At 39.7% G+C, this 26,306-nt stretch overlaps 1 protein-coding gene across 4 annotated transcripts; it reads right to left on the bottom strand.

Annotated features, from left to right (window-relative positions):
- Nucleotides 1-66: 66 nt before the first annotated feature.
- INTS8 (integrator complex subunit 8) lies at nt 67-26,020 on the bottom strand. 4 transcript variants are annotated; one of them, XM_030011708.2, is made up of 28 exons: nt 24,860-25,111; nt 24,054-24,228; nt 23,245-23,311; nt 21,850-21,990; nt 20,897-20,968; nt 19,709-19,760; nt 18,519-18,701; nt 17,914-18,021; nt 17,047-17,202; nt 16,476-16,576; nt 14,868-15,009; nt 13,621-13,691; nt 13,306-13,481; nt 12,282-12,415; nt 11,545-11,655; nt 10,657-10,858; nt 9,979-10,100; nt 8,735-8,919; nt 7,213-7,246; nt 6,500-6,556; nt 6,355-6,416; nt 5,153-5,271; nt 3,184-3,287; nt 1,504-1,554; nt 830-903; nt 682-746; nt 535-578; nt 67-280 (listed from the first exon to the last, which is right to left on the bottom strand). In XM_030011708.2, exons 4-28 carry the CDS (start codon nt 21,966-21,968, stop codon nt 164-166), a joined length of 2,661 nt encoding a protein of 886 aa, XP_029867568.1. In that variant the 5' UTR covers nt 21,969-21,990; nt 23,245-23,311; nt 24,054-24,228; nt 24,860-25,111; the 3' UTR covers nt 67-163. The 4 variants fall into 4 exon arrangements, with proteins under 4 accessions (XP_029867568.1, XP_029867567.1, XP_040978974.1 ...); XM_030011707.2 differs by lacking the exons at nt 23,245-23,311; nt 24,860-25,111 and adding an exon at nt 25,793-26,020; XM_041123040.1 differs by lacking the exon at nt 23,245-23,311 and having other exon boundaries at nt 24,860-25,110.
- Nucleotides 26,021-26,306: the final 286 nt, after the last annotated feature.

Genomic DNA, 26,306 nt, shown 5'->3' on the forward strand with positions numbered 1-26,306 from the left:
TTGTAAAAATAAGGGGTTTATTATAAATTTCATCTATTTCTAAAAAGAAAGATACTAGACTGTAAATGTTGTATAAAAATTTAAATGAATTTAAAAAAAATAAAGTCTTGAAAGATTTTTTTTTTCACTTCCACACATTTTATAATAGTCTTCCAGTGTTAGCCTAGAAGTACAGTTTTGCCATTGCTTGAAGAAACTTCTTTTTTCTTCTCTGTGCAGCAAGCTGTAGGACCTCCTCAGGATTACTGGCATTCAGCTCTGTCTGGCCAATGGCTTTTATCTTGAAACAAGAGTGGAGACATCACAGTAAAGCTGTTTCATTACAAGGCATTTTTCAGCACTACTTCAATGGGTGATTTATTTCTGTAACACGCTATGCCACCCCACTCCAAACCAACAACAACCTCACATCACCATCCAGACTATTAAGTTAGTTACACAACAAAATTAAAACTGGAAGTGGCAATTCTTTTCAAAGATGGTTTCAGGGAGGGAAAGACACACAGTAGTGGGATTTCCTCAGTGTTAACTTACTGCTATCTGCCGCTTGTCTGTCTCGCCTCTTTTGTGGTGGAGATCTGAGGGTGAGTCAAGAAAAGACACTTGGGTAGGAAACAGACTTTTTCCAGCCACAAACACCCAGTATGAGCTTTCGGTAGCAGTATTCTAGTGAAAGGATACATGTCAAATACTCCAAGATGGTGACATCCCAGATGTATTCGTAGTAAGAATCCATGGCATCATGACTGAGAGAGAATACAGGTTGGGTTATCTAACACATTCACATATTGCATATGTGTATTTATAAACTTTTTGTTGTAACATGTACCTGTTTTGTTCCTGCAGTGCCTTGAATGCAGTTTTATAGTCTACTTCTCTGAGGAACTGGCATAAAATAGCTACCTGTAAGGAAAGACTCACAGGTGATTTTGACAGCCTTAATTCCCCAGAAACAGATCTTCCACAGAACACCTCAGTAATCCCACCCTGTTTCTAGGCCTAATCAAGTGCTTGTTTCCATAGCAAGCAAGTTCTGAGCACCCAAACTTTGAGAGCATACACAACTCATTCTGAAATATCAACAGCAGTAGTAGCTGAAAGGAATAAAAGGGTTTTTACTGAAATCTGAAGGGACTAATCCAGCTTCCAGGTTTCTGAATGCATTTAACAGCTCTTAAATCAGAGTGTAATATAAGCCTTGTTACTTCTTGGAGAATGAACAAGCCCACTGAACAACATGCGATTATCATGAAGAACAAGGTGTTGGGAACTCCAGACTATTACTACTTTTTACAACATTTCCAAGTATATGTTTGTTTACTCATTAATTTCAGTCCTTTTAGTGTCCTAGAAGCAACAGTAACAACAAAATCTACTTTACTGCAGATTGCATTTACAAGGAAAGTTGGATTCAGTTTTACTTTTTAGAAAGCTCCCCCCCTCCTTTAACATCAAAATATTTATAAACTAATGTTTTACTTAATGCAATGTTTCACCTCTTACCTGGGTGTGACAGTTGAGTAAAGAACAACACTTGATCATTCTTTTTATCACCTACAGAATGGTTAAAAAACAAAACACAAGTTTTGAAATGCTAGTATCGGAACACAAACAGCAATTTTATTTTTTTTTAAATACAAGGAACCAGCTAAGTAGCTATCTACATTCTTCTAACCCCCCCAACAATTCCTGGATTTTAGCTCATCAACTGAGCTTTCATTACTTCAGAGACTTCACAAGGGTATGATGCATGCTACAGAACAAAGCGCCATGTTTCTGCTAAGAGCACCAGGCTGTGGTCTGTTAAACAGCTTCACCTTCATCACCTGCTGCCCACAGAAAAGGCCTGACTTGGGTGGGACCAGAACAGCAAGCGGGTTCCCAGACAAAAGCTCTCGCACCCAGGTGAGCACGTGCTGGTGAGCAGCAGTGCTGCTGTGTGACAGCGCAGTGGTCCCAGCCGGCGCTCCTGCACCACTGTAGCCCAGCGTTAGGCACAGCTTAGACTCGGCTGTCAACGTTCAGGATCCCAGACAGCATCCGAAGGTCTCACTTGTCATATGAACGGGAACACAAAAGGAGCAGCAATCGGACAGGGTGCATAAATAACCTCCTTCCCTGGGTCTAGACAGTTCCTTCCTATGGCCTACTGAAACACAGCCTACAAGTAACACAATGGTTTCCTAATGAACAAGACAAATGCCTGGATAAAGGTTAAAGTGACTGCAAGATGTCACTGGAACATGCTGTGGCTGGGACTGAAGATTCCTCCCGACACACACAGTTATTAAGGGGTTCTCACTCATGGCCCACTTGCAAGTGACAAGCCACTTGTTACACCTACTTGAAAAGTACACAAGTACGTGCTGTGTAGTGCCACACCTCTGGCACGCTCTGACAATGGTAAGTTACAGTCCCACCCATCTCTAGACAACCTTGCACAGCGCTGGGATGCAGCCCTCCTCACTGTCAGTCTGGAAAAAAACACCAGTGTGTGTGTGTGTGAGAAAAGGAGCCAATATTGTCTGGATATCACTGCTAAGGCGATCCACACTCCTATCCCTCATCTGTGTTAGCTAGAGCAAACAATATTTCAGAAGTGCTCAGACAACACATTTATGTTCCTCTGCACCATGGGTGGAAGCAAGCAGGTTCCACCTGAGCGACACCAGCACCAGAAGCACAGCAGGAGCCAGACATTTCCACTGGCTGCGAGCTCAGGTTGGTGCTCCAGCACAGCTGGTGAGGCAGAGCGAGTGCAGCTGGTCTGCCCGCCCGGCACAACATGGTGCAGCCCCGCAGGGACGATGAGCTGGGGGATTGCCTCACCACACCACATGGTTATGTGTGTGCTCTTGGCTTTTTCATTTGCTCACTACTGCACTGGAGTCCAATACCAGTGCTTTCCCAGTGGTTAGCTCTGCACGTTCAGTCTCTATGAACTAGCAGAAAAGCCTTCTGTGCTTCACCAAAGGAGAAGCTTCAGATTTTCTATGGCCTTCAAACAACAAGCAAAGAAAAACAGACCTATGAGGATTCATATCCCTAAAATGCATCAAGATATAAAATCTTACAGGCTACAGGAACGTGTGCATCTTGAGCAGTTTTGTCTCTACATAGAATTAGGATGCTGACTGAATCCAAAGAGATATTTTTGTACATCTAAATCCCGTTTTAACTCACCTGGTCTGTGTACACATCCGGTGGTACCATCTTATTAAAGAAGTCTGAGCATACAGCTCCTGCCTGTAGATAATAGTGAAGGGCTGCTGAATACTGATTCGTTGCTGCAGTGGAAAAAAAAAAAGCAAAATAACATCTTAAAAGTAAACACAGGAGTTATTTCTAAGACACAGATCAAGTGTTTATAGAATTATGCAGATACACATATCTCATAACTGAATTCTACTGGGAAAGTGACTTGCATATCATTGTTTAAAAAGCACAGACACGCAGGAGGTGGTAAAACAGTGATAGAGAACTACACAATCAGGAAAACTAGTAACACAGGCAAAGTTCTACCTTTTGAGAATTACTTTTTACTTTTCAAGTATTTGATCTTAAATCCATCAACCTTAGAGTGGAAAAGAAGTTTGCCTTCACTGAACTTAGCACAGCGGGTGGTAGTGAAGGAGTTTAGTTGGTGTGAGTTAGAGGGCCAGCTGATGCCACCACACACATCTCATGGTTCAACACTAGTTTTACTTCCAGTAAGTTCTTACTGAACCGACGTGAAGACAGCCTTCAGGGGCTCTGTGGCAAGGGCAGTCTGCTTGTCCACATGGCTTCTGAAATACAGACCTGACACATGCCAGGAGTGCTCCAACCATTGCCCTTTCGGATGCCAGCTTCTGAGGCTCCCTACATAAACTTCCTCCTTCTGGGATGCTGTTCCGCCTTGTATGAGCAGTGAATACTGCCAGCTTATAAACCTGAGTCACTCTCCCCTATATAAGGTGACAGCACTAAACACCGGATTAAGATCCCTCCCCTCACCCCAAGGGTTGTAAAGCATCTTCTAGACAAATCTGTCTCCTTTGGAAGCAACAGGCTCGGATTTCTGCACTACATCTTACTGCACACCACAGACATCCTTCCAGTCAAAAAACAGAGATTTGTAAACATGCACCTTGCCTCCTGCAATAGCCCAAAGCACCAGCAAGTAGATGGCAGAGGCACAGCACATACCCTGTTTTATTGCTAGAAAAGAACCATCTGGCTTAAATGCTAAATTTCACTAAAATTATCTGTTGAGACCACTCTAGTGGAAGAAATGCCCAACTACCTTTGAGGAAGGCTATGACCATGTCCTTCTCCAGCACATACAACAGATAGTACTGTACTTGTCTGGCTATTTTCTGAAAGTTTACTCTTCAGCACCTACCTCTTTGCACTCTCTTTACTCACACTAGAAAGCAAGCTGCAGGAACTGACTCTGAATTGTGGAATAATTTAACAAAGCGTAGTATCACATAGGCTGGGCAAGATTTCCCCAGGCAACTGCTGCCCTGGTACAGTCTGGGTGCATATCGTGGTGCCCAGGATCTGAAACACTTCACATCCCAATTCTACTGGCTGCTCCCAGATGAGGAGCAAGGATAAGTACTGGGGAAGTAGCAGGTGAGGACAGAATGATAGGGAAGAGCTTCCTATCACAACCAATACCAGATCAGGAGTTCAGGTTTCCTCATTTACAAATCCTAGATATTTCCCTATATAACACAGATCCTCTCCACTCTGCTCATCTTCTGCTCCAGTGAAGCTGATCTCCACATTTAAAACCAAGCACTATTCACACAACTTTCCACTCACTTAATAAAAGACTCCAATGTTAGGGATTTGAATAATTATACCACTCAAGGACCAGCTGCACTAAAAAAGTAAAGTTAACAATGACTCGTGACTCTTACAGTAAAGTTTCCCTTACCCTAAAAGCAAATCTGCATGACCCATTGAAAGCTCAGTCTCTCTGTGGGACTAGACAGCCTCCCAGACAAATTCACCTACATTATTGCATCTAAAGATTTTAAACTCATATATCACTTAAGCTTCTTTTCATAAGAGGAAATCCAAGGAGGGTTATGTCAAGCAAATCTCACAGAAGCAAGGTACCCCTACACACATGCTAAAAATAGACATTGGTTTCACTTACCAAAATAAATATCTGCCTGAATAATTAACCAGAAGTGGTTGTTTGCATTGATAGTCAATGCATAGCTGACGAGCTCTTTTACTGTAACAGCCACAGCTTCAAAGTCCACTGATTGAAGACTAGAGGGAAAAAAAAAGGAAGAAAAATAATTCCTAAATGATTGTTTTGGGTTTTTAAACACTAATCTGACTTCCGATCTAGTTTAAGTCCAAAGCACCTTGCATTAAGTGTCAAGCAAAAATAACTCCAGAGAAGATTTAGCGTGGACTAAAACTACTGTTGAATTGTTCCAATACAGTACACATGACAGAACAAATACACCCTTCACAGACTTGGACAAAAAGTCAGAACTTTATCGGTGGCTGACACCATAAAAGGGTTCTATGCAAGAGTATATGTTCCCACTTTCAAGAAGCTTGAAAAGAACACCTGAAACCACTACAAATTTATCACAGCATCTGCATGAATGGCCACAGACAGTAATCTCTGGAAACTTGGAGAACTAGCCCGGAAAGGAAGGCTTGGAATGGTTTGGCACATTGCTTGGGCAGCCTTTCCCAAAGTCCATGTGGAAACTCCATTTTTAAAAACATGGTTTTTTCTCACCCTACTGCTGCATTCTGGTAACATGGAAAACAACTTTCTTCTGCTTGACCTTATACACTGAAGTCTACATCAGTAACAATGAGACTATTCAATCAGACCAATTAAAGACAGATTAATCACACTAAGCATTACACTCTCTCTCTCTCTCACAAGAGTCATCTCTCCTGATGCATACATGAAATCTGAAACCGTGAGGTTCTAGCCCCACAGAGCCTCTGAACTTCATTGGAGAAATACAGTTCAATCCAGCCAGAACAAATCAATACATATCCCATACCACTTAGTATTTTGGTAATTATTCAAACATACCTCAAAAAATATTAGTTATTTCATATTAAAGTATTATATAGTTCAGTAAAGCACACAGCTAAAAAATCCCTCAGTTTCTTGTATCTGCATCTCCAGCAGGACCATCAAATTAGGAGCAAAAACCTCCATGCAATCAGACCTATCTGCCCACAAACAGAATGGGGGTCAGTGACGCCCTTACATGGCAGAAATCACACTAACACACAATTACTAATACACAGTAACTGGAACCAAACCAATTATGTAAACGTGTATTTTGAGAATTGGATTTTTATTTATCATCTTACTTGGGGATGGATGAGGGCCAGATGGAAATGTGCTCTGCTGCAATATCATTCACAATATCTTCCTAAGAGAAGAAAGATGGTAGGAGAAATTACAAAGAGAAACATTTCAAGAAAACCAAGTAAGAAGTTTATGATATATACTAACCCGAACATTATGAAGCTTGACAAACAAGGACAGTATTGTGGTTAAAACCAATGGTTCCTGTAAGGAAAAAAAGATAGTATTCCCATGAACTAACAAAACTCCACTTTCTTCCCTAAGATTTAAAGCTATGTAGGAAGTTCTGACATCATTATAATTTCCCATTGAAATAGGGCAATATTTTGTCAAGAATCCTGCAACACAAGGATACTGTGAGAAAATTTCTGTAGAAAGTCTTTAATTACTTCAGATTTTCCTGAATAACTCCTTGGATATAGACTTCACTTAGGTTTTACACATCTTTACGTTGTTTCTGTGGCTACTGTCTAACAAACTTAAGGTAGGTATACTACAACTGTCTATGCATTTACAAACGCACAAGCTATAAACAATTTCCCTTCCTCTTCTGCTGCTTAGTTATGATGCAAGTAGCAGCTTCCTTCTCCCTCCAAAAGGAATGCTTTGCTTTATGACAGCTGCAATAAAATATACTCCTAAGGTTAACAGATCTCCACTGTCAGAATTCAGGATTTTTTTTTCACAAGTTATTCCACACTGCTGTATGGCAGGTATAGCAAATTCAGAAGTTTTTCAGCCATACAAAACACCTATATACCTGTCAGATTTCCTGGAATTTAACAGGAAGAGTCCAGAAAAATATTGTATCAAAAGGAAGTTCTGGTTGAAAATACATTCTCAAGACTGCTATAACTTACCCGAAGCTTTTTGATGAAGGACAGCAATTCACTCCTAAATTAGGAACACAAATATCCATGTAAGTAATCATCCACAACAGAGAATATAGGCAAACTTAATACACTGGAAATGAGAGCCAGCAAAGCAAATTCTTCACATGCCAAAATATGCCTTCACCTTTAAGTTTACAAATGCAGGGTGAAATGCAGGTAAGTGAAAACGCTCAAGCAGGTCATTCACTTTTAATACAGTCACTAGCAAGTTTTACTTCTGCATTTAGAACAGGTTAAATGAGGTATCTGTTATTCCATCAAGCTATAAAAGGCATGAAAATCACTTTGTAGTAAGTCAACCATTGACTCTAAAAGGGAAAGCAATTGAACTGTACTGTGATTCTCCAAGCTAGGATTGCAACAATGACCTACAGGCTTACAGAAGAGGGTACACAGCAATCATTTATAACGTACATTGATTTCTTTGTCACACCATATCAGAAATTGTCACCATAAAACAATCCAGACAAGCACAGCCTGTTTGGAAAAGGTTTCACTGTTGCTTTTCCATAACAACAGGGTCACTGCCCTTTACTATTTGAATCAGAGGGGGACAGAAAATGTTCAGTATCCTAGAGTACACCTGTACTGCTTCCTTTTCCTTGCCAGAGTATACAACTGAAACCTAGAGCAAGCACATACCCCCTTACACCCATCCCACAGCAGCGTCAGCAAAAGCAGCTGGCCTTTGGGCACATATTAACCTGATTAGGTCAAGGAAAGCAAAGAAACAGTCAATAGTTTGACAGGGACACCTTTTCCAAGTTTTTAACATGGAAAGCTGTTCAATATAATCATACATTCCAGAATTTACTGTAATAGGCAACTTATAATCAGGCTTGGACTTAAGAACAGGCTGAAAACACTTACTGAGTGGACAAATTATCCTGAATCAATCAGTCAGTCACTTAAGGCCAAGGCTGGCAGAGGTTAGGTAACTGACAGTGAAATTACTCCAGTCAAGAATATTTTCTTCCTTTCCCCTCTTCCCAGGATCTCAGCTGAACTAGAATTTAATTTCAAGATTGAGTAACATTTAGCTTTAGATTCAGAAAGCTAAAGCTAAGTATAGAAACCTATGCTGTGAGGTGTTTAATATAGTTATAAAAGTAGTTAACCAATACAGTCAATGGATTCTGCAGAGCAATTCTATTTGATGTAAAGCAGACACCTCCAGTTGGTCAGCTCAACTGCCCTCTAGATGTCGTTGACTTTACTGGAAGATCTACACTGATTATGCACTGATTATGCAGAAGCATATATGCTTTGGTGTCTGTATGTTGACCTGAATCCCACACACTCCTTTTCTCTGAAAAGGAAAGTCAACACATTACCACTAATATCCAACACCACCAGTGGGCAGATTGTTCACTCGGAGATCTTTAGCTGCTGCCACCACTCTGATAGTGGAATCCAGACAATTCTGAATGGAACATGGGGTAAAATATACAATTCAAACAGTCCTTAAAAATAATTTAAGAAAACACACCTGTACATAATGCCCAGTGTAGACTCCCTGTGTTTTATCAAACTCACTCTGCCATCATTCCCCCGTTTGTGCTGGTTAGACACACTGCAGATTTGTACAACTACTTCCCAAAGGTCTTTAGCTGTCCGTCTACTTTCTTTGGGACCTGGAAGTTCTTTGCATGTAGCAGCCAGCAACTGTCCCAGCTATGTAATACAAGAGAAAAACCACAGTAACTACAGCTTCTCTGAATATTGACTACAGCAAAGGAATTATTGGCATTTAAAATGGCTACGCAAGTGATTTTAAATTACAAACTACAAAGCAATGTGACTAAACTTTGCAGCAGAGGATGCTGATGAGGAACCTGGAAGACAGGAATTAAACAACAGAGGATTCTTCCCTTAGTTTCCTTAGAGCATATTTGCTTACTACAGGCTCCAGAAAACAAGCTTTACACTCTACTTAAATATATTGCATAAAACCCAAACCCCATAAAATATAGTTTTACAAAGACTGGCTACCCTAGAACTCCCTTAACTTTCATATAATAATTAATCTGAACTGAAACTGGCACCCTCTGCTATACAGAAAAAGCTGAACCTCAAAACGGAAATTAGGAAATACCACAGGTAAGCAGAGCAGGCCAAAAATTAATCTCTCCTGTAATATGACCTGCATTCAGCTTTACTGCCTGACTTTGAAGTAGAAACATTGCTGTAAAACCATTTTGAAAACAAAGTTTCAAAGAAGTCAGCTTGAATGTCCCCAGAAATTCAACACTCGTGTTGGGTTAAAAAATGGAACCATTATAGCACATTTGGAAAACAAGTGTCTTAGGAACAGAAAAACAACCAGACATGAAGCCTGAGATCTGTACACTTCTTATACCTCCTACATGAATCTAGACTGAGTTCCAGCTGAGAGGAGAGTCCTTTATGGAAGTGCTACAGGGTTTCAATCAGCTTATGGATCATAACCACACATGCCTGATGCTTATGGAACCAACCTCAGTTGGCAGCCAACAAGGGCTAAGAGGCAGTTTGTTTCATCTGTTCTTGCAGCGCAGCCTCCATGTCTTTTGTCAACGGTCAAACACACTTGTTGCTTAGCCCTGCTGTCTTCTACACCAGACTTAATTCATTATAGCCACAAAACTTGACACTCTTGAGACAGAAGGGTATATGCTTTTAAAAGTACAAAATACTTCAACAGGAAAAAGTTGATTACAGCTTGATAAGACTTTGAGACTTAGCACTCATTACCTTCACATAAGGATTAGTCTGAACCAGAGGTAAGGGAACTTGCATGGTCAAATACTCATTCTCACACCAGTTTAACAGGAAGGCAACACATTCTTCAGCTATAACTTGTCGAAGAGGAATATCTGGAAGAAAAGGGGTTCTTTGCTTAACTACTTTTTTTTTTTTTTTTTTTTGAGAAAACACAGTGTAACACGAAAACAAGCAAAACCCATTCCCTCTAATTAGCCATTTCTGTTCCAAATCTATCACAGAAAAACACGATGCTTAGCCCTTTAAGAGACCTCACCTCTGAAAACTAGGAGCAACAACAGCTTCCTCTAACCACAACAGTGCTATGTTACTCCCTCAGTGTGAAACCATGTGGACTCCTTTAACAACTAGCAAAACTTTTCAGATAAAAACGCAGATATGTTTATCCTGTTCAAATCCTTTAAGTGGCACTAAACAGAAACTGTCAGTGTTAGCAATATGTAGGCATAATGATGTTGCTGTTCTCATTTTCAGCTGCTTAAAACTAATCAAACTTCTAAAGTCTCACTAAAACCAGTGTCAAACTTCACTATTGTTTTTCCAGTTATACACCTAAATGGTATATCTACAATACAAAGTTGGGTTTTTTTACCTTTCTCTCAAGCTTTGTGCTTTACTGCATCCCAGGAAAGACAGCAAGATACTTACCAGGTACTCTCATTTCCAAATATCCTCGGACCCTGCTTATAAGATCAGAAGGAGGACGTTCTCCAGAAACACCAGCTCCAGCTTCATGAGTGTAAATGTCCAGAAGCAACATTTCATTCAGCATGACTTGACGGAGTTTTGGAGAAAACTCTGTCACCAGCTCCAAGCAAGCAGCAAAAAGCTGTTTTGCATGGACAAAATCCTGCAATAAAAAGGATATGCATTAATGATTCCTAATGGATTCATAAGGGAAAAGACTAAGAGTTAAAGTGCTGTTCAGCTCTATACTGGCTGAACTGGCCTCAGCATCCATTACCATTAGCATTGCTCAAGCATCTCACAATTACTGTTTACGTTTTTGAGGCCTTTGGACTTGCTATTAAGCTTAACAGTTCCAACAGTTCCAGATTTTTCAAACAAAACAAGAAGTTTAAGCAAAAACATACCAGAAGTAAATACTGGCATTATTAGGTACAGTTTGGCTTTACCTTGTAGTTTAGCAAACTACAGTATTGTCAATTACAAGGAAAATAAACCAGCATTCCAATAAATTCCTTATGCAAAGCAGTTGAAAGAACAGCATATCAGTAAGTCAAATCACTGCTGGGTTTAGATGCCACATGATTTAGTACATCATAATCAAAACTTCATATGAATGAAATTATCTCCAGGCCCAACTCACTGGAAAGCCATTATCCCTGCTCTGCTGATGGAACTTTGAGAGACAGAAATGTTTAACCATTATATGATAACAGAGCTTGTTACTACATCTCCCTCACCTCCCAGTTTTTCAATTCTTTTTCTCAGAAAGGGCTTTCCATATTTTCAGTGTTGTTAAAACTCCGCTGTCCAAACTAACTAACCAGTAACTTCAGATGGGTTGCTCACCTTAATCGCACAGCAGTGTAATCCCTTTGCCATAAGGATGTAGACCAAATCCCTGGTCAGATTGTCTTTGATTCCTAAAATAACATTGCCGTAAACATTTGGTACTTCCCACTGGGAGAGAAATACATAGGACATTTGCACAGAAAAAGGTTTTAGAATTCACATTGCTGCTTAAAACATTATAAACAAAACTCAAATATTGAAAGTGACTGACATCTAAGTGCCAACTCTTTCATTTTTACATCTAATCAGATGTATTGCTCACACAGAAGTACAATAAAAATAGCTAGCTACTCTACTTTGTTCGTACTCTGAATATGCAATAATTGAGAGGAAAAAAAAACCCCACAAAAATATGAGAAATCTTTACTTAAAAAAAAACCTTTTCCTCTCTCCTGCTCCCAGCTTTTAATGACAGGAATTTAAACTAAAATAATATTGCTAACAAGTCAGAACACTGAAAGCAAAAGCTACAGGAATTTGTTTTCTCACAAGGAAAGCTTGTGATACAGCCAGTAATTCCTTAAAACAAAGCTTATACGTTTTGTTGTAATACTTTTCACAGAGAATGTGACTTTAGATATGTATCGTCATTCTTATTAAACCACCATTATACAGGGGCGGGGGGGGGGAAATTCACATCGAGGGTCTATGACAAAATGTTTACTGTTCACTGCAGTATGATACCTAACCAGTCCTTGAATTACACACTCTCATGACCACAGAAAATAAATTACCTTATTTGAAATTGTCCAGAATTGGCGTTCTGAAGTCATACCATGCAACTCAATTAAGATCTGGCGAATCCTCCAAGGATCTACTGACAATATGAGCTGATGTTCAAGCTGGCCAATATTGACACTTGCTGAAGCTAGAGGAAAAGCAATCAGGTCTCCAGCACATTCCTTCTTAATGTAGATGCTTACATTTCTTTAGTATATAATATTTTAAACATAACACAGCAAGAACAGCAGATACATCAATGCTTTCATAGGTCCCATACATCCTTTTGTGCCCTTCCACAAACACCTTGTCCTAGCTTCCCAGCTCCCCTGACCTAAAGGACTGCTTGCAATGCCCCCTTTTCTCACACCAGCAGCTCTGATTACTCCCTTACCCTTGCTACAGTAAAGCAATAGGTTCAAGATCTGCACAAAAAAAGGTGTTCCAATACTGCCTTAGTGAAAACATGCATTTTTCACAACTGGCTTAAGTCAATGCAAGTCTGTATTAGAGCTTAAAGGGTAAGTTCTTTCCAGCTCCAGTCACCATCTGGCACCTCTTATGTTAGCTTTGACCTGTGCAGCTGCACAGCCAGCCAGCTATATCTGGGAAATGAACTGGCCAAAAAAGTCTGTGTTTCACTTTGGTAGGTTTAAAACTTTGTCCAGATGGTACCCCTGGTCCAGCTCACCACACAGTCACAGGAGCATTAGTGCTGGTATAAGTCCAGAGGCAGCGTGCTCTTTCTGGGAACAGCTGCCACAGCCAGATTTGGTTCAAACCAACTGCCACATCTCTCTTACACTTGGTCAGCTAGGACACATTCATTTGAGCATATCTATTATACTCAGTTGAGATACAAGCAAATAACAGCCACTTTCTTGAACAAGTAGGACATTCACCAACTAAAAATGGGAAGTATTCCCTGTAAAAACATTCTCTAAACTTTTTCTGAGACCTGACCTGCACATAGTAACCTCAAGCATGGAAACAGGTAACCGCCTGCATGTAAGTTAATGGAAATGCTGTGAAAATTACCTGGGATATCATAAAAAGAAGTCACAGGCTTTGTGCATAGGTTGATTCGAGGAGATCTCTTCCGCATTTGATCAATGAGCAGCTTCCGTTCATCATCTTTCAGCAGTTTTATGAACAGCTCGTGAGATGAAATCATGAAGACAAGCTGAAGATCTTCCAAACCCAAACACAAGTTTCTAAGCAAATATAAAAGTTAATACGTGAGTAGGAAGAAGCTGCTTATTTTTCCAGTTATGAAGTTCTCAAAACATTTATCGTCCTGTATTACACTGCTTATAAAGTCTAAATTCATGTTATCTTAATATGGGTACATACTTGAGAAATGCTGCCATTTTTCTCTTCAGTGCTTCAGAAGCATTTTCCAAGTCTATTGATCTTGAACAAACCTGGGAAAGAAAGCAGAAAATAATTAAGCAGCCTTGGAACACTTTAAATATTTAGTTACAGACAGTGTTACTGCCCAGTTTTCTGGCTCTCAGTTAGTATCAGCCAGTAACCCTCTCTCTCTCAAGGGAGGCAACAAAGTTATCTGATAAACACTGTAGCCATCACAGATAAATCAGAGTTTCTTTCAACCTGCACACAAGACAGCCTGTTCAGACAACTGTGGTCTTCCTTCAGATCACAATTCACATTCCTTCTTCCTACTCCTCTGATATTTAGGTGTGCTGATGCCAAGTGCCACAGTATCAGTCAGCCTCATAAGATCAAGTACATAACAAAGCCCTTTTGCATTCGTTTAAAAATGAACCAACATTTCTAAGTACAAAACCTAAGATTCACTAGGACTAACAGGTGTTTGTTTTTTTGTTTTTTTTTTTAAAAAGCAGCAGTTGAAAAATAACTAGATAGTTGAATTCAATTGGCAGCTTGCAAGAAGTAATTTTTCTTTTTGAGAAATATGTTTAAGTCCTAATATGAGCAGCTGATGGAACAGCTTTTACTTGCTCTGAAGTACAGTCAGTCAATTTTTGCCACATCCTTGAAGAGACAAGCAAAAGGCTCAAATCAAGAAAAGAAGATATGAAAAGAACAGCAAAGCAACAAAAGGATTAAGTTTAGTTTGAGCAATAAGTTTACTAAAAAGCTTCACTGAGGGTAACAGTTTAGGTCTCACACATACAGTAACTCAGGATCATTTCATGACATGCTAACTTTTACAACAAAGCTGGTAAGGGAAAGTGGTCCTCTTCAACAGGTACTTCTTTTTCTAGTACCTCTCTCTGTCTTGGAGAATTTGCTTCTTTGTTCCTTGAAAACAAACGTTCAACAATATCTCTATATAATTTAATGATGTCAGGAATAGCAGCAATTTCAAATCCAAGCTGAAGCAACAGGTCAACACTGGTTCCTCCCCAACAGATGGAAATACAGCTATGAACACAGATGCAAGACTATCACAGAGTGTGAAGAAGTTGAATAAAGTTTGAGAAGTTACCTTACAAAGTATTTTTCTCTGCTTCAGAAATTTGAGCATTACTTGCAATAATAATCCAGTTATATGGGGAAGGAGATATCTCACTAAATACCATTTCCCCTTCTAATTTCAGATAATTTCTTACCTCAAGGAGAAAGTCTATTTTCTCTTTGCTGGGTTTCAGGAACAGTTGACAAAACTGAATATCAATGGTTCGACCCTGCAATACATCACAGACTGTGTTGCACACGCAGACTTTGAAACAAACTTCATCCAGAGCATCATTGCTGCATGAACACAAAACCAAAAATCACAGAACGTCTCTGACAAACACAGAATTGGTATCACAGCAAAGCTCCAGGTGACAGATCCCAAGACAAGTTCGGAGCACACACCTCTGCCCAAGACCACACTCAGAAAAACTTTACTCAGGATCTACTTCAGTTTACCCAGGACCTCACTTTCTTTAAAAGAAAATTCCCTCCCTGCCCACAACCCTGTTTCACACGGAGACTTCATTATCACTTCAACCTGAGCACCACTGGAACTCCAGCTAGAGCAGTGCGACTGACACAAAGGTGCATTGCTTCTTGGCAAGCATGCCCTGAGCATGGCTGACAGCCCAAAAGACTTCAGGAGTATTTATGCATCTCAGAATACACAATCACTGGACAAAAATCAAAACAAATAACCAGAACCTATGGCTTCCTTCTCCTAATCCTTCTCTGTGTGCCTTGACTCGATTGCAAAGTCATGCTCCTCCATTCTTCTCTGGCTAGTACTTAATCACTGAAGGTGCTCCGTATCAGCCATATCAGAGATGAAAACACCCCTAGACAGTGCTAAGCTACAGCCTCTAAGGTCCTCTTCTAAGAGATGCTTATTTGACTCCTCTCTGGTTGAAGTGAAAGCTAAATTCAGTAACTACTAAGCTCTTAAACAAGAGGCTGTCACCATCGATACTTCTTTTTCCTCACACACGTGTTTATAAAACTGAGCCTCTCTCACTTCTTCAACTGAAATACTTGTAGGCACCTTCCCTTCAGAGAAGAATTATCATCATGATTATATGGAGATGTTTTCCATATAGCCTTGATTCAAGTGCCTAAGCTCCACAGAAGGTTGACTTTTGGGTGCAGCCATGTCCTCAGTATTTCTCAGTTGGGAGCCATCCACAAGCTGCCCTTGTAATGTGCCTAATTCTCTCTGCTTATTATAAATTTTTTCCTTATTATAAATGTACCATACTAATCCTTCAGCCCTGGACTAGTTCAGCAGTGCACAAGGCTTCTAATCACAGGTAACTACACTGCCAGTGTTCCCAGTGAAGTACATCTCCTACAAAATTACTGCTTTGTATGGTTAGCCTGACCAGCTTTGACTTCAAGTTTTAGAAGACCTCTAAAGAGGTATTGACTTAGTTATAAATTTGTATATATATATACACACATATATATGAACAGTTATGACATAAGTAAAAAAACAAAACAAAACAAAAAAAAACAGTAAAGTGGTAAAATTAAGTGTTAATACTCATTAAATTTTTCCCATACATGGCCACAGTGAGATACATCACAACATAGCTCCTTAGTTGGAAGACGTAGTTCAGACTATTGCTAACAGAAATAAAGGCTGAAGTTTCTTGGATGCAAGTAATTTGTTGTTAAAAGATTTTGTATACTGTCCATGAAAAACATAACTCATGAAAATTGCTTTTCATCATCATTGAACAGATCATTATTTAATGCCTCACCCTTGTTGAGCTTTTTGGAAGAGTTCTCTCAGCACCGATTGCCTGAATTGAACAGGTAAACTGAGGGTTAGATTATCTTCAAGGAATATCTTCACTAAGTCCTATAACACAAACACAGTTGGAATAGTCAGTGGATAATGCAAAAGACACAGATAAAGTGATTTTCCATCTGGTAAAAATGATGAAACTAATCAAAGCAGCTTGCACCCATATGTAATACTAAAATTCATTAAACAACAAAGTTCTCTCTCATCAGAGAATCAAAAAACCCCAAACTTGCACATCTCAGCAGCAACACTCCCTGAAACCCAAAGAATTAGATTCTACCTGAAAATTCCATACATCAGCTAGTAGGAATTATTTACATTGTATGGATTCCAAGATATTTTAATCTAATACGTATCAGATTATGTTATATTCCCATATACGTGTGTTCTAAAACTGTATGTTAATGGTTAACTGGAACACTTAAATTTATTAAAATGCCTCAGTTCAGGTGGAATCATCCACATGGAATGATAAAAAAAAAAAACAACCCTCAAATATATGTGGGTTTATTTAGGCACCCTACCTGATAGTTGCCAGATTTCATACAGCTATGGATTTGACTATAAGGAGTTGCCTGTTGAGATGCATCATCAGAAGATGAAGTAAGAACTCCACAAGCTTGACAGTACCCGGCTAACCGTTCTTCATCTATGGTAAAATGAAGTGATGATGAACCATTCTGAAAAGTAAGAGTTAATCAAATCTTAGCGGCCAAAATATTTTGATACATAAGCTTAATTCAGAAACAGAAACTCACAATTTCCCCAAGTAACAACAAAACAACAAAAGAATGTGCATGTACACACTTTTTTTAAAAGCATACTTTTATATGTGCTCTTCACAGCTTAGACCATGTTTTGTCTATTCAAATAAAAATCTGAGTTTTGCAGTTTTGGGAATATAAATATGAAGCAAAATAAAAAAGGAAGCATACCTTAATTGTAAATTAAAATGATGTATTTTTTAAAAGGTCAGAACATAGACAATCCGATTTCCAAGGGAAAGTTAGATAAAAAAGAATAGGAAGTGCTGTATGGTTATCTTCCTCAGAAACACATCACCACAATCAAAATACCACAACAGACATGGAATGTACTCTTCAGTCGAGTTAATATTAGCACCAGAGATGTTATTCTTGCATCAGTACAACTTGTGTAAGAGAATATGCATTACAAAATGTAGAACAAAGCAGCAATATATTGCAGCTGAATAATAAAATTTCAAACAAGGCACAATGTGAAAAAAGAAAAATTGCTGTCAAAATCCCATGAAGTTTCTTAAAAAACCATGTGTACCCGTAACAGTTATTAAATTGATAAAGAAGGAAGCAATAATTTAGACAAGTCTTTTTAGAAGAGTTGAACATACATGCTAATAAAACACTCACTACCTTTGCAATCAACTCCTTTGTTTTGAAAAACTTTTCTTTAGCATTTTCATGAACAGCTGGATTTGTAGATCCTTGTTGAAAGTAGATTGCACCCAAATCATAGCAAACCTGCAAACAGCATTGGTATAAAACACATTATCTTAGAAATCTATATAACATTTTAAGTCAAGATTAAGTATTTCAGCTCAAACCTTACACGTACTTTATAAACTATTCCTAGTTTTATCTAATGTACTAACATACACTGCATACCTTTCCCCACATACGTCAACTGTTTCCTCTTTAACTGCGATCTCAGTACAAATAATTCTGCATAAGCATTACAAAATTACAGAATGATTTCCACACAATCATTAAGAACAATGCAATAAGCTGTCCTTGCCATATAATGCTTTACTCGGGGGGTTACGGGGAAGCAACAATATTTAGTGTTGAAAAAAGTTCCAATAATGTAAAAATGAAGTCAATAATATCTCATTGCATTAAAAAAAGAACATAGGAAATATTAATAGAAAAATACTGCAATTGATCTCAAATATATTACTTCACACTTTGTCTGAAGAAATAAATATAAATTGAAAGCTTGAATATAGAATGTAAGCTACCTGGCACTGTATCTCCTCTGCACTGATTTTCAGTCCAGCTGTGGAACTCTCTGTTTCTCCATTCACCATACCAGGTTCCATGGCTAATAAATCCAGAGTTCTTATAGTGTGGACATAAAGATCTTTGTTTAATTTAAGTGCTCCTTCTAGGACCAGGATGGAATCAGCAGCCTGTTCTTTCAACTGTAATAGTTCAAATGCATTGAAAAAATTAACATCTTGGTTTTGAGTTCAGTAGTGGGTTTAAATTAACACTAGAAATGTAACAGTAGAGTAAAAGAATAGTAAAAATAATTGTCCTTATACACCTGTCTTATTGCTATGTAGAATCTGCGCCTGTATTTCTTGTACAATAAAGAAATTTCTGACTTCTACTTCAGTTTCAGGTACTAAGAGAAACAGGATCAAACCCTTACTTCCAATTGAAACAAAACATTTTTCTCTGTTTCACCTACACCTTTTTGTCCATTTTTGGAGCATTAAGTTATGCAACAGTCAGATGGTAAATTTTAAGTTCTTATTTCACAGCTAAAAAAACCCTAGCTTCTACATGAACAGCAAGATTTTTTCAAAAATTTTGATGAATCGGTAGAACAGTTAAACATCACTCGTGCTCATCTATTTGAAAAAATATGAAAAAGTAAAAAACTGTAGAAAATGTATAATACCAATTCATTGACTGATTCCAAGTAGTACAAGAGTAGGAAAATGAGCTAGGCTACTTATGAAAGTAGAGGGTTCATTCTTTCTCTTTCTTGCTTCTCAAAGGGAAATGCTTTAGGCACAATTAGCATTATGCTGAAAGCTACATACAGAAAACACTCAGCTACTAAACCTTTCTAAAAAAACGTTTTAAGTGTTGAATTTTGCTGCCATATGATTTTGCAGCTCGAGCATGGTATGGTCTTAATTACTAATCACATACTGACTTTGTAGAGGCTTGCTCAATTCATATGGCTCCAAGGAAGGGCTGATGAAACAATACTTCAATCACACACAACAAATTCCATACTACATGCACTGCAGAGACAACACTATCTAAAACGCACACAGTGGAACTGTAGCAAATACTAGAAGTGGCAAATATAAATGTACTGAATCCAGCAAAACTGTGATGCAATTGTTTATTTCCTGTCCATTCATATTTACATGTAAATTCAAGCAAAAGTAAGAGGGGAAAAAAGTCTCACCACTTTCAAAATATTTTCAGTTAGTTCCTTTTCTTGCTGGATCTGGTTCATCCTGGAAGAGAGAAGAGGTCAAGATCTCAATTATAAAGCAAACCTGCATGTTATTTTACTTCATGTTCTAGACCACAAGAATTCATTCATAGTAAGTTTTATTTAATTACATTTTAAACACCATTATGCAGGAACTGACTGTTCTTATCTATCTACATTTCAAATACAGAATTACATAATGAAAAGATAGCTTTGGATGAGGATGCGGTTCAATAAAATGGAAGCTACAAAGTTTTCATTGCTTTTATCTTTAAAAATCAGATTGTTAATATTAGCAAAACTATCATGACAAAATCAGCTTCCACAGCCTCAAGTCTCTTGAAGCTTCACTATTTAAATCTTCTCAAGCATGTGTCAGAGGCAGAAGTGTGTTGATGTGTTTACATAAAAATTAAAAGTATTTTTAAATTGTTTCCCCATACAGAATTTTTTGATTCAGGATCAGACTCTGATATATACAGAACAATACGAGATTTATAGTAAAATGAGGAGGAGGAGGAGTAGTAGTATTTTTAATCAACATACTTAACAGATTCTCTCAAACAAGTATGGCCTAATGCAAGAGTATAAAACACGTGAAAAGTACCACTGAGATACTTCTAACCTTATCGGAGAAATTTGTAACATAAAAGTCAATTCCAAGAACAGGTTGTAACTAAAGCCACACAACTTCTAGAATGCAAAATGAAAATTGACTTCAAATTACAAATTATTGCCTAAAGAGGCAAATGAAAATACTTCATTATTTCTCAGGTTATCATACATAATGCAGCAAATTGCTATAATAAAACAACCATATTAAGTTAACACAGGATGCAAGAAACGTACCCTAAGTTAGAGACTAAGCATTCTGCCTAGGCAAATTGCTGTCTCCCTTTCTCCCATGATTTTTCATGTCCATATGAACTTACAGATATTATAACTTACTAAAAAGGTCGAACAACAGACAAGTACATATATGTATCAAGCATGTCTGACAGGAAAGTAAGAATATACTTGAAATAAATGCAAGTTTTCCATGCACAACTAGCCACTTTGAGCAACTGTATGTCATTAACATGATTTAGTCCACTTAGAAATTAAATTTCTGATTACAAAATACACAAGAAACCCGAACAAACGATACCTGTAACTTACACATTTAACTGAGGTGGACCAGGTTTCACTTGCTTTACAGGAAAACTACTTTGAACGATGGTCCTTATGGCCCTACATAGGGGAGAAAATTAAGCAAAGAATGGTATTAGCCTCAGAAGCAGATTACACGCCTCTTAAAAATATCAGTTTATCATTTCAGATACATTATACCATTAGAATACATCCTCTACTCAAGGGCACATCTAGTATTTAAGAAATGCTCTTATGTCCATAAAAAGCTAGAAGACAGCAAGATTTTTACCTTTATAAGGCAACAGTTCAAACTACTCCCTTGACTATTTTTTTAGGGAACAAAACCAGCTGTACAATAGCTTTTCAGACTCAGCTCCTTGCTATAACCTACCTGTAGATCACAGAATCATAGAAACAGAATGGTTTGGGTTGGAAGGGACCTTAAAGATCATCTAGTTCCAACCCCTCTGCCACGGGCAGGGACACCTTCCACTAGACCAAGTTGCTCAGAGACCCATCCAACCTGGCCTTGAACACTTCCAGGGACGGGACATCCACAACTTCTCTGGGCAACCTGTTCCAGTGTCTCACCACCCTCACAGTAAAGAATTTCTTTCTAATATCTAATCTAAATCTACCTTCTCTCAGTTTAAAACTGTTACCCCTCATCCTATCACTACACTCCCCAAAAAGGAGTCCCTCCCCATCTTTTCTGTAGGCCCCCTTTAAGTACTGGAAGGCCACTTGAAAGGTTTCCCCGGAGCCTTCTCTTCTCCAGGCTAAACAACCTCAACTCTCTCAGCCTATCCTCATAGGGGAGGTGCTCAGCCCCCTGATCATCTTCACGGCCCTAAATTCAAGATCACAAAATCATTATTACTTTGAGATTTTTTTCTCCTTCTATGTACAAGTATATATAGAGAAGAAAAAATTGCTTTGTTCTATCATGATTTTAAGATTATTGCCTTAAAGTAGTTTACCATCTGTTGTAGAGTAGTATTGCCATTGCAGTGGTTGGGGGTAAGCTGGACAGGTCTACATCCACATGTTTAGTTCCTGGGGGAACTTTGCTGATACACAGAAGTTCATTCAGTAGCATGTTCAATACAGGAACAGACAAGCTATTAAAAAAACCAAGAGAATCAGATACTTCATATAGTAATCCTACTTCTGGAATGTTTAAATAATATACACTACTGTTCAGTACTATATTACTACTTAACATCACATGGAAGTAAGGGTAGTATGTTTACTTAGCAAAATGAAATGCTTTGTATCAGATGGCATTCTAGGTCAGGTATGTAAAGCAGTTACCAGTATTAGCAGCATAAATTAAGCCCAAGTGGAAGGTTGCCCTGACAGCTAACTACTACTATGCACCACTGCATTAGTCCGCACAGACACATCCCCAGAATAATCCAGTCACCTGTAACAGCAGGTCCCAACTAATACGAAATTCTTTTCAAAGTAGTCCCAGATCATACTTCCAGAAGCTAAACAACGACAGTTCCACTGCAAATAGAATTTCACTCACGTAAAGGGAACATTTCTCTGTGCTATCATGGCTTATCTCTGTTTCTGCAGCATCCACTAGCAAACAGTGAAGCTAAAACTAGGAACTGGAATAAAGCACTGTAGAGCATTGTAAGCTGTGTTATGTAAAATATACATTAGCTGGGACAGAACCTTCCTTGATAAAATGAGAAGGCATGCGGGCTGGACTGCATCAATCCAAGCTTTTGAGGTATAATTTAACACAACTGAAACACCATTACTAATTTAGACATTACTTGAAATCGGAAGTCATCTGCCAGAGTACCTTTCATCTTGTGAAAAATTTGTATTCATTGCAACCAGCATTGAAAACAGCCAGTGAAACTACACTTCTAGCAACTAAAGCCAGAATTCCTGTTTAACCATTTTTAGGTCTTGTGCTATATCAGACTCCAGGTCTGTTATCAAACTATCATTTTAAACTGACAAGCCCTGTTTTTACTATCCGAGGTCCAGGAATCTTGTTCTCATTGGCAAGAGCAGAACATCATTCAACTGTTTATAACAGCACAAGTTTTAGAAAAAAGCTTGGCTCAAGCTGTTATTTTATTCCTTTTTAACTACCATGACTGAACCTTTTGGTATAATCAGTTAAAAACCAAATGCATGTTTCTTAATTAAACACAATCTTAGGCTGCATGAGCTAACAGAGCAAGAACTCTAACTACTATATAGAGATGCTAAATTAGTAGTTGAAATGACTTCAGATTGGTTCTCAAAAAAACCACCACAGATGGAGAAAACAATCCTATCAAAACAGAATCAGTCCAATAGTGTCATACATACAGTAGGGCTAATTTTTGAATAGGGATTATACCTACATTTTAAGAAGTAAAGGTACTAATCGACAGAAAGTACACCATGAATAAATGTCAGTACAAATTCCTCCTGCAAGAAGAGAAGTAGCCATAAAAAAAAAACCCCAAAAACCCAAAACCACTCTTGCACACATTCATATACATCTGCTTTCAAAGCTAAAGTATATATAAAAAACCCCTTATTGGATACCAGATCCTTTTGTCCATACAGTATTTTCACAACTAACCACAATAAAGGTTTCTGTTCATTCTCTGGAATTGTGCGGTATCTTGCAAAGGTATTTTGGCAAGCAATAATCCGGCCTCAGCTTTCAGCAGCTGAAATCATTTGAGTTAAAAAAATTCAACAGAAAAATGCAAAGGAGGAGTTTGTCCATTTCAACCACAGTCAGTTCAGTGATCTAGTTTGCAGATATATGGAGTTCTTTACATGAACAAAATTGGAGCAAGACCTCCCAACTTCAAGCATGTCAGAATGGGGAAACTTAAGCTAGTTTTGTCATTGAAGAAAACGTAAGCTAAAATTCATCTTTATGCAGTTTAGATGTGCAGATCTTGATGTTTAAGACCCACTATTCTTCCTCTCTAAATTATGAACAGTATTGATTTGCTCACAGACGTTGCCTTTATCAAAACCCTTTTCTAACTCACAGATGAAATCGAACTTGATTTTGGTTGTCACACCCAAGACTCTTCTTAATGTAAGGAAGACTCAGTCACAAAAGGGAGCAAGGCACATTTCCTTCTGTTAAAATAAAGATCTCAAGCCACTTCAGTTTTGTAATTTCAGCATGAAGATGTACAGACTATACCTTTTCTCTAATACATCCAAATCCCACTTCAGATGAGCAGCAACTTTAAGAGCAAGAAGTTTTAAAATGCGGTTTCTTTTGTTATCAGGTGGTGGCTGGACTTGGTTCTGTTCATTCACTGATGGTTTCGACGCTTGTTCCAAGAACTGGACAATCAGCTGTACAGGTGGCGGATCTGCAAAAACACAGCCACTCTTCAAATTCTTTGTAAGCCCAGAAATTAATTTCATGTTGCAGCTATGAACAGGGATCTTATCTCCTTGTCATTTATACAGCTGACACTGTCACCTGGCAGATTCTAATCCCAAAGGTTATCTTGCTTATGCTGACTCAAATCATACTATTAACATATCTTTGTTTAACCTTCAAATTTACTTGACCACACTCTCATTGTTTATTTATTTTCACTCTTTTTTATTAACTACATTTCAGTGCTTGCATCTACAGAAAATAAATGTTGCCTATTGAAATCACAAGTTTGCTGTTGTAAAAATACATACCTAGTTGTAAACCTCCTCTATATTTTAAAATATATTTAGAAGCAACTGCGGGTACTTGAATACATTTAGAAGATACTTTCAGACTGATTTAAAAAAAAAAAAAAAAAGCCCCAAAATCTCTCCCTTACAATAAGACAGTCTCTCCAATACCTTTGAGCTGTTTTGAAAAACTGAAGCCAAACCTAACTATTACACTCTCACTGAACTTTGTGAAACATAAAACTAGTATGAATCAATATTTTTAATTGCAAAATAGCAGTGTAAGATCTAAGCACAACGATATAGCCTGACTATGCTTAAATTTACTTTTTGTAGAGGCAATACTGTCCCAGATTTTCCCGTTTCCTCCACCTGCTTGTAGAATTCAGGTACTGAAAAAGATGATTCCCACTTATGATCGTCAAAAGATCATCTACTTTTAAATATGGTCACTTTCTTATAATACATCAGACGAGGTTTCTGTTCATTCCAGATCTAAGAATACAGAGCAATTTCAGCACTGAACCTTTAGGAGGACTCTAGTTTCCGGCACTAGCAAGACTTTAATGGGAAAAGAAGAGCTGAAAATTGTAATGATTTTTTACGAACAGCGCTTCACGTTGTAAAAATAAACAGCTTGTAACATTTCCGCAAGCGAACTTCACGCACGCGAAAGGAAGAGTCATCTACCACGCAGGAAAGACGGAGAAGCGAAGCTATTAAATAGGAAAGTTAACGTGAAACGAGAAAAACACATTCCTGCTCGCGTTAACTAACGCTGCACCGCCGTGGCTGCCCGCCCACTGGGCCCGCCCCCCCTGCAGCCGCCGGTACCACAGCCTACGAGCCCCGCGCCAGCAGAGCCCTCCGCACCGCCACCCTCCCACCTCGCAACCCCTCGGGCGGGGGCTTGTTGGCTACCGCGTTAGCAGCGCCGGGGGGAAGCCAGAGGCGAGGGAGCAAGGGGGAGGCGAAGGAGGGAGGGGAGGCGAAGGGAGGGGAGACGAAGGAAGGAGGGCGGGAGGGAGGGAGGGGGGGAGGCGGCGCCGGTGCGCGGCCGGCAGCGCCAGCAACGGGCCCCGGGAAGGCGGAGGCAGCGGCCGAGCTGCAGGCCGCAGCGGCGAGGGACAGAGCCCGCAGGGAAACGAGCGAGCGGTTCTTCCCCGGGGCCCCTGAGGAGCCGGGGAGCAACGCCAGGCCGCGCCCAAGGCCGACGGGAGGTGGCCGCCAGCAGGGCCGCGCCGCGCCGCACGCACGCACCGGGAGAGGGCTTCTGCAGGTGCTGCTCCAGCAGCGCCTCCTCCAGCAGGAACTCGAACCAGGAGGTCTGCGGCGGCGTGCAAGGCCGGCTGGAGGTGGCGGCTTCGCGGTCCGCCGCTTCCGCGCTCATCGCTGCCGCCTGCCCCGACGGCAGCCCCGCAGCCGCACGACTCGCGCCCTCCCCCGGAGGAAGCGGCAGCGGCAACAAGATGGCCGCCAGCCACCGCCCCCCCGCCGCGCAGGCGGGGGCGGGGCTACGTGCGTCTCCGCCCCCCCCCTCCGCGCGTGGAGCCCCAGCCGGTAGGGCTGCCCGGGGGCGGTGCCGAGGGCGAGGCCCCGCCCACCACGGCGGGGCGGGAAAGATGGCGTTTGTGGGGACGCGGGGCCGGTCGGGGCTCAGCCCTGTCGCCTCCCCGCTGACCTCCGCTTTAGCTGCCGCGGGGGTCGCGGCTTGGCGCGGAACCTGGTGGAAGAACAGCCTAACCTTCCGAAATGGGTGGGAGCGTGGGCTGGC

This window comes from Aquila chrysaetos, chromosome 4 (assembly GCF_900496995.4).
Source record: "Aquila chrysaetos chrysaetos chromosome 4, bAquChr1.4, whole genome shotgun sequence".
NCBI classification, from domain to species: domain Eukaryota; kingdom Metazoa; phylum Chordata; class Aves; order Accipitriformes; family Accipitridae; genus Aquila; species Aquila chrysaetos.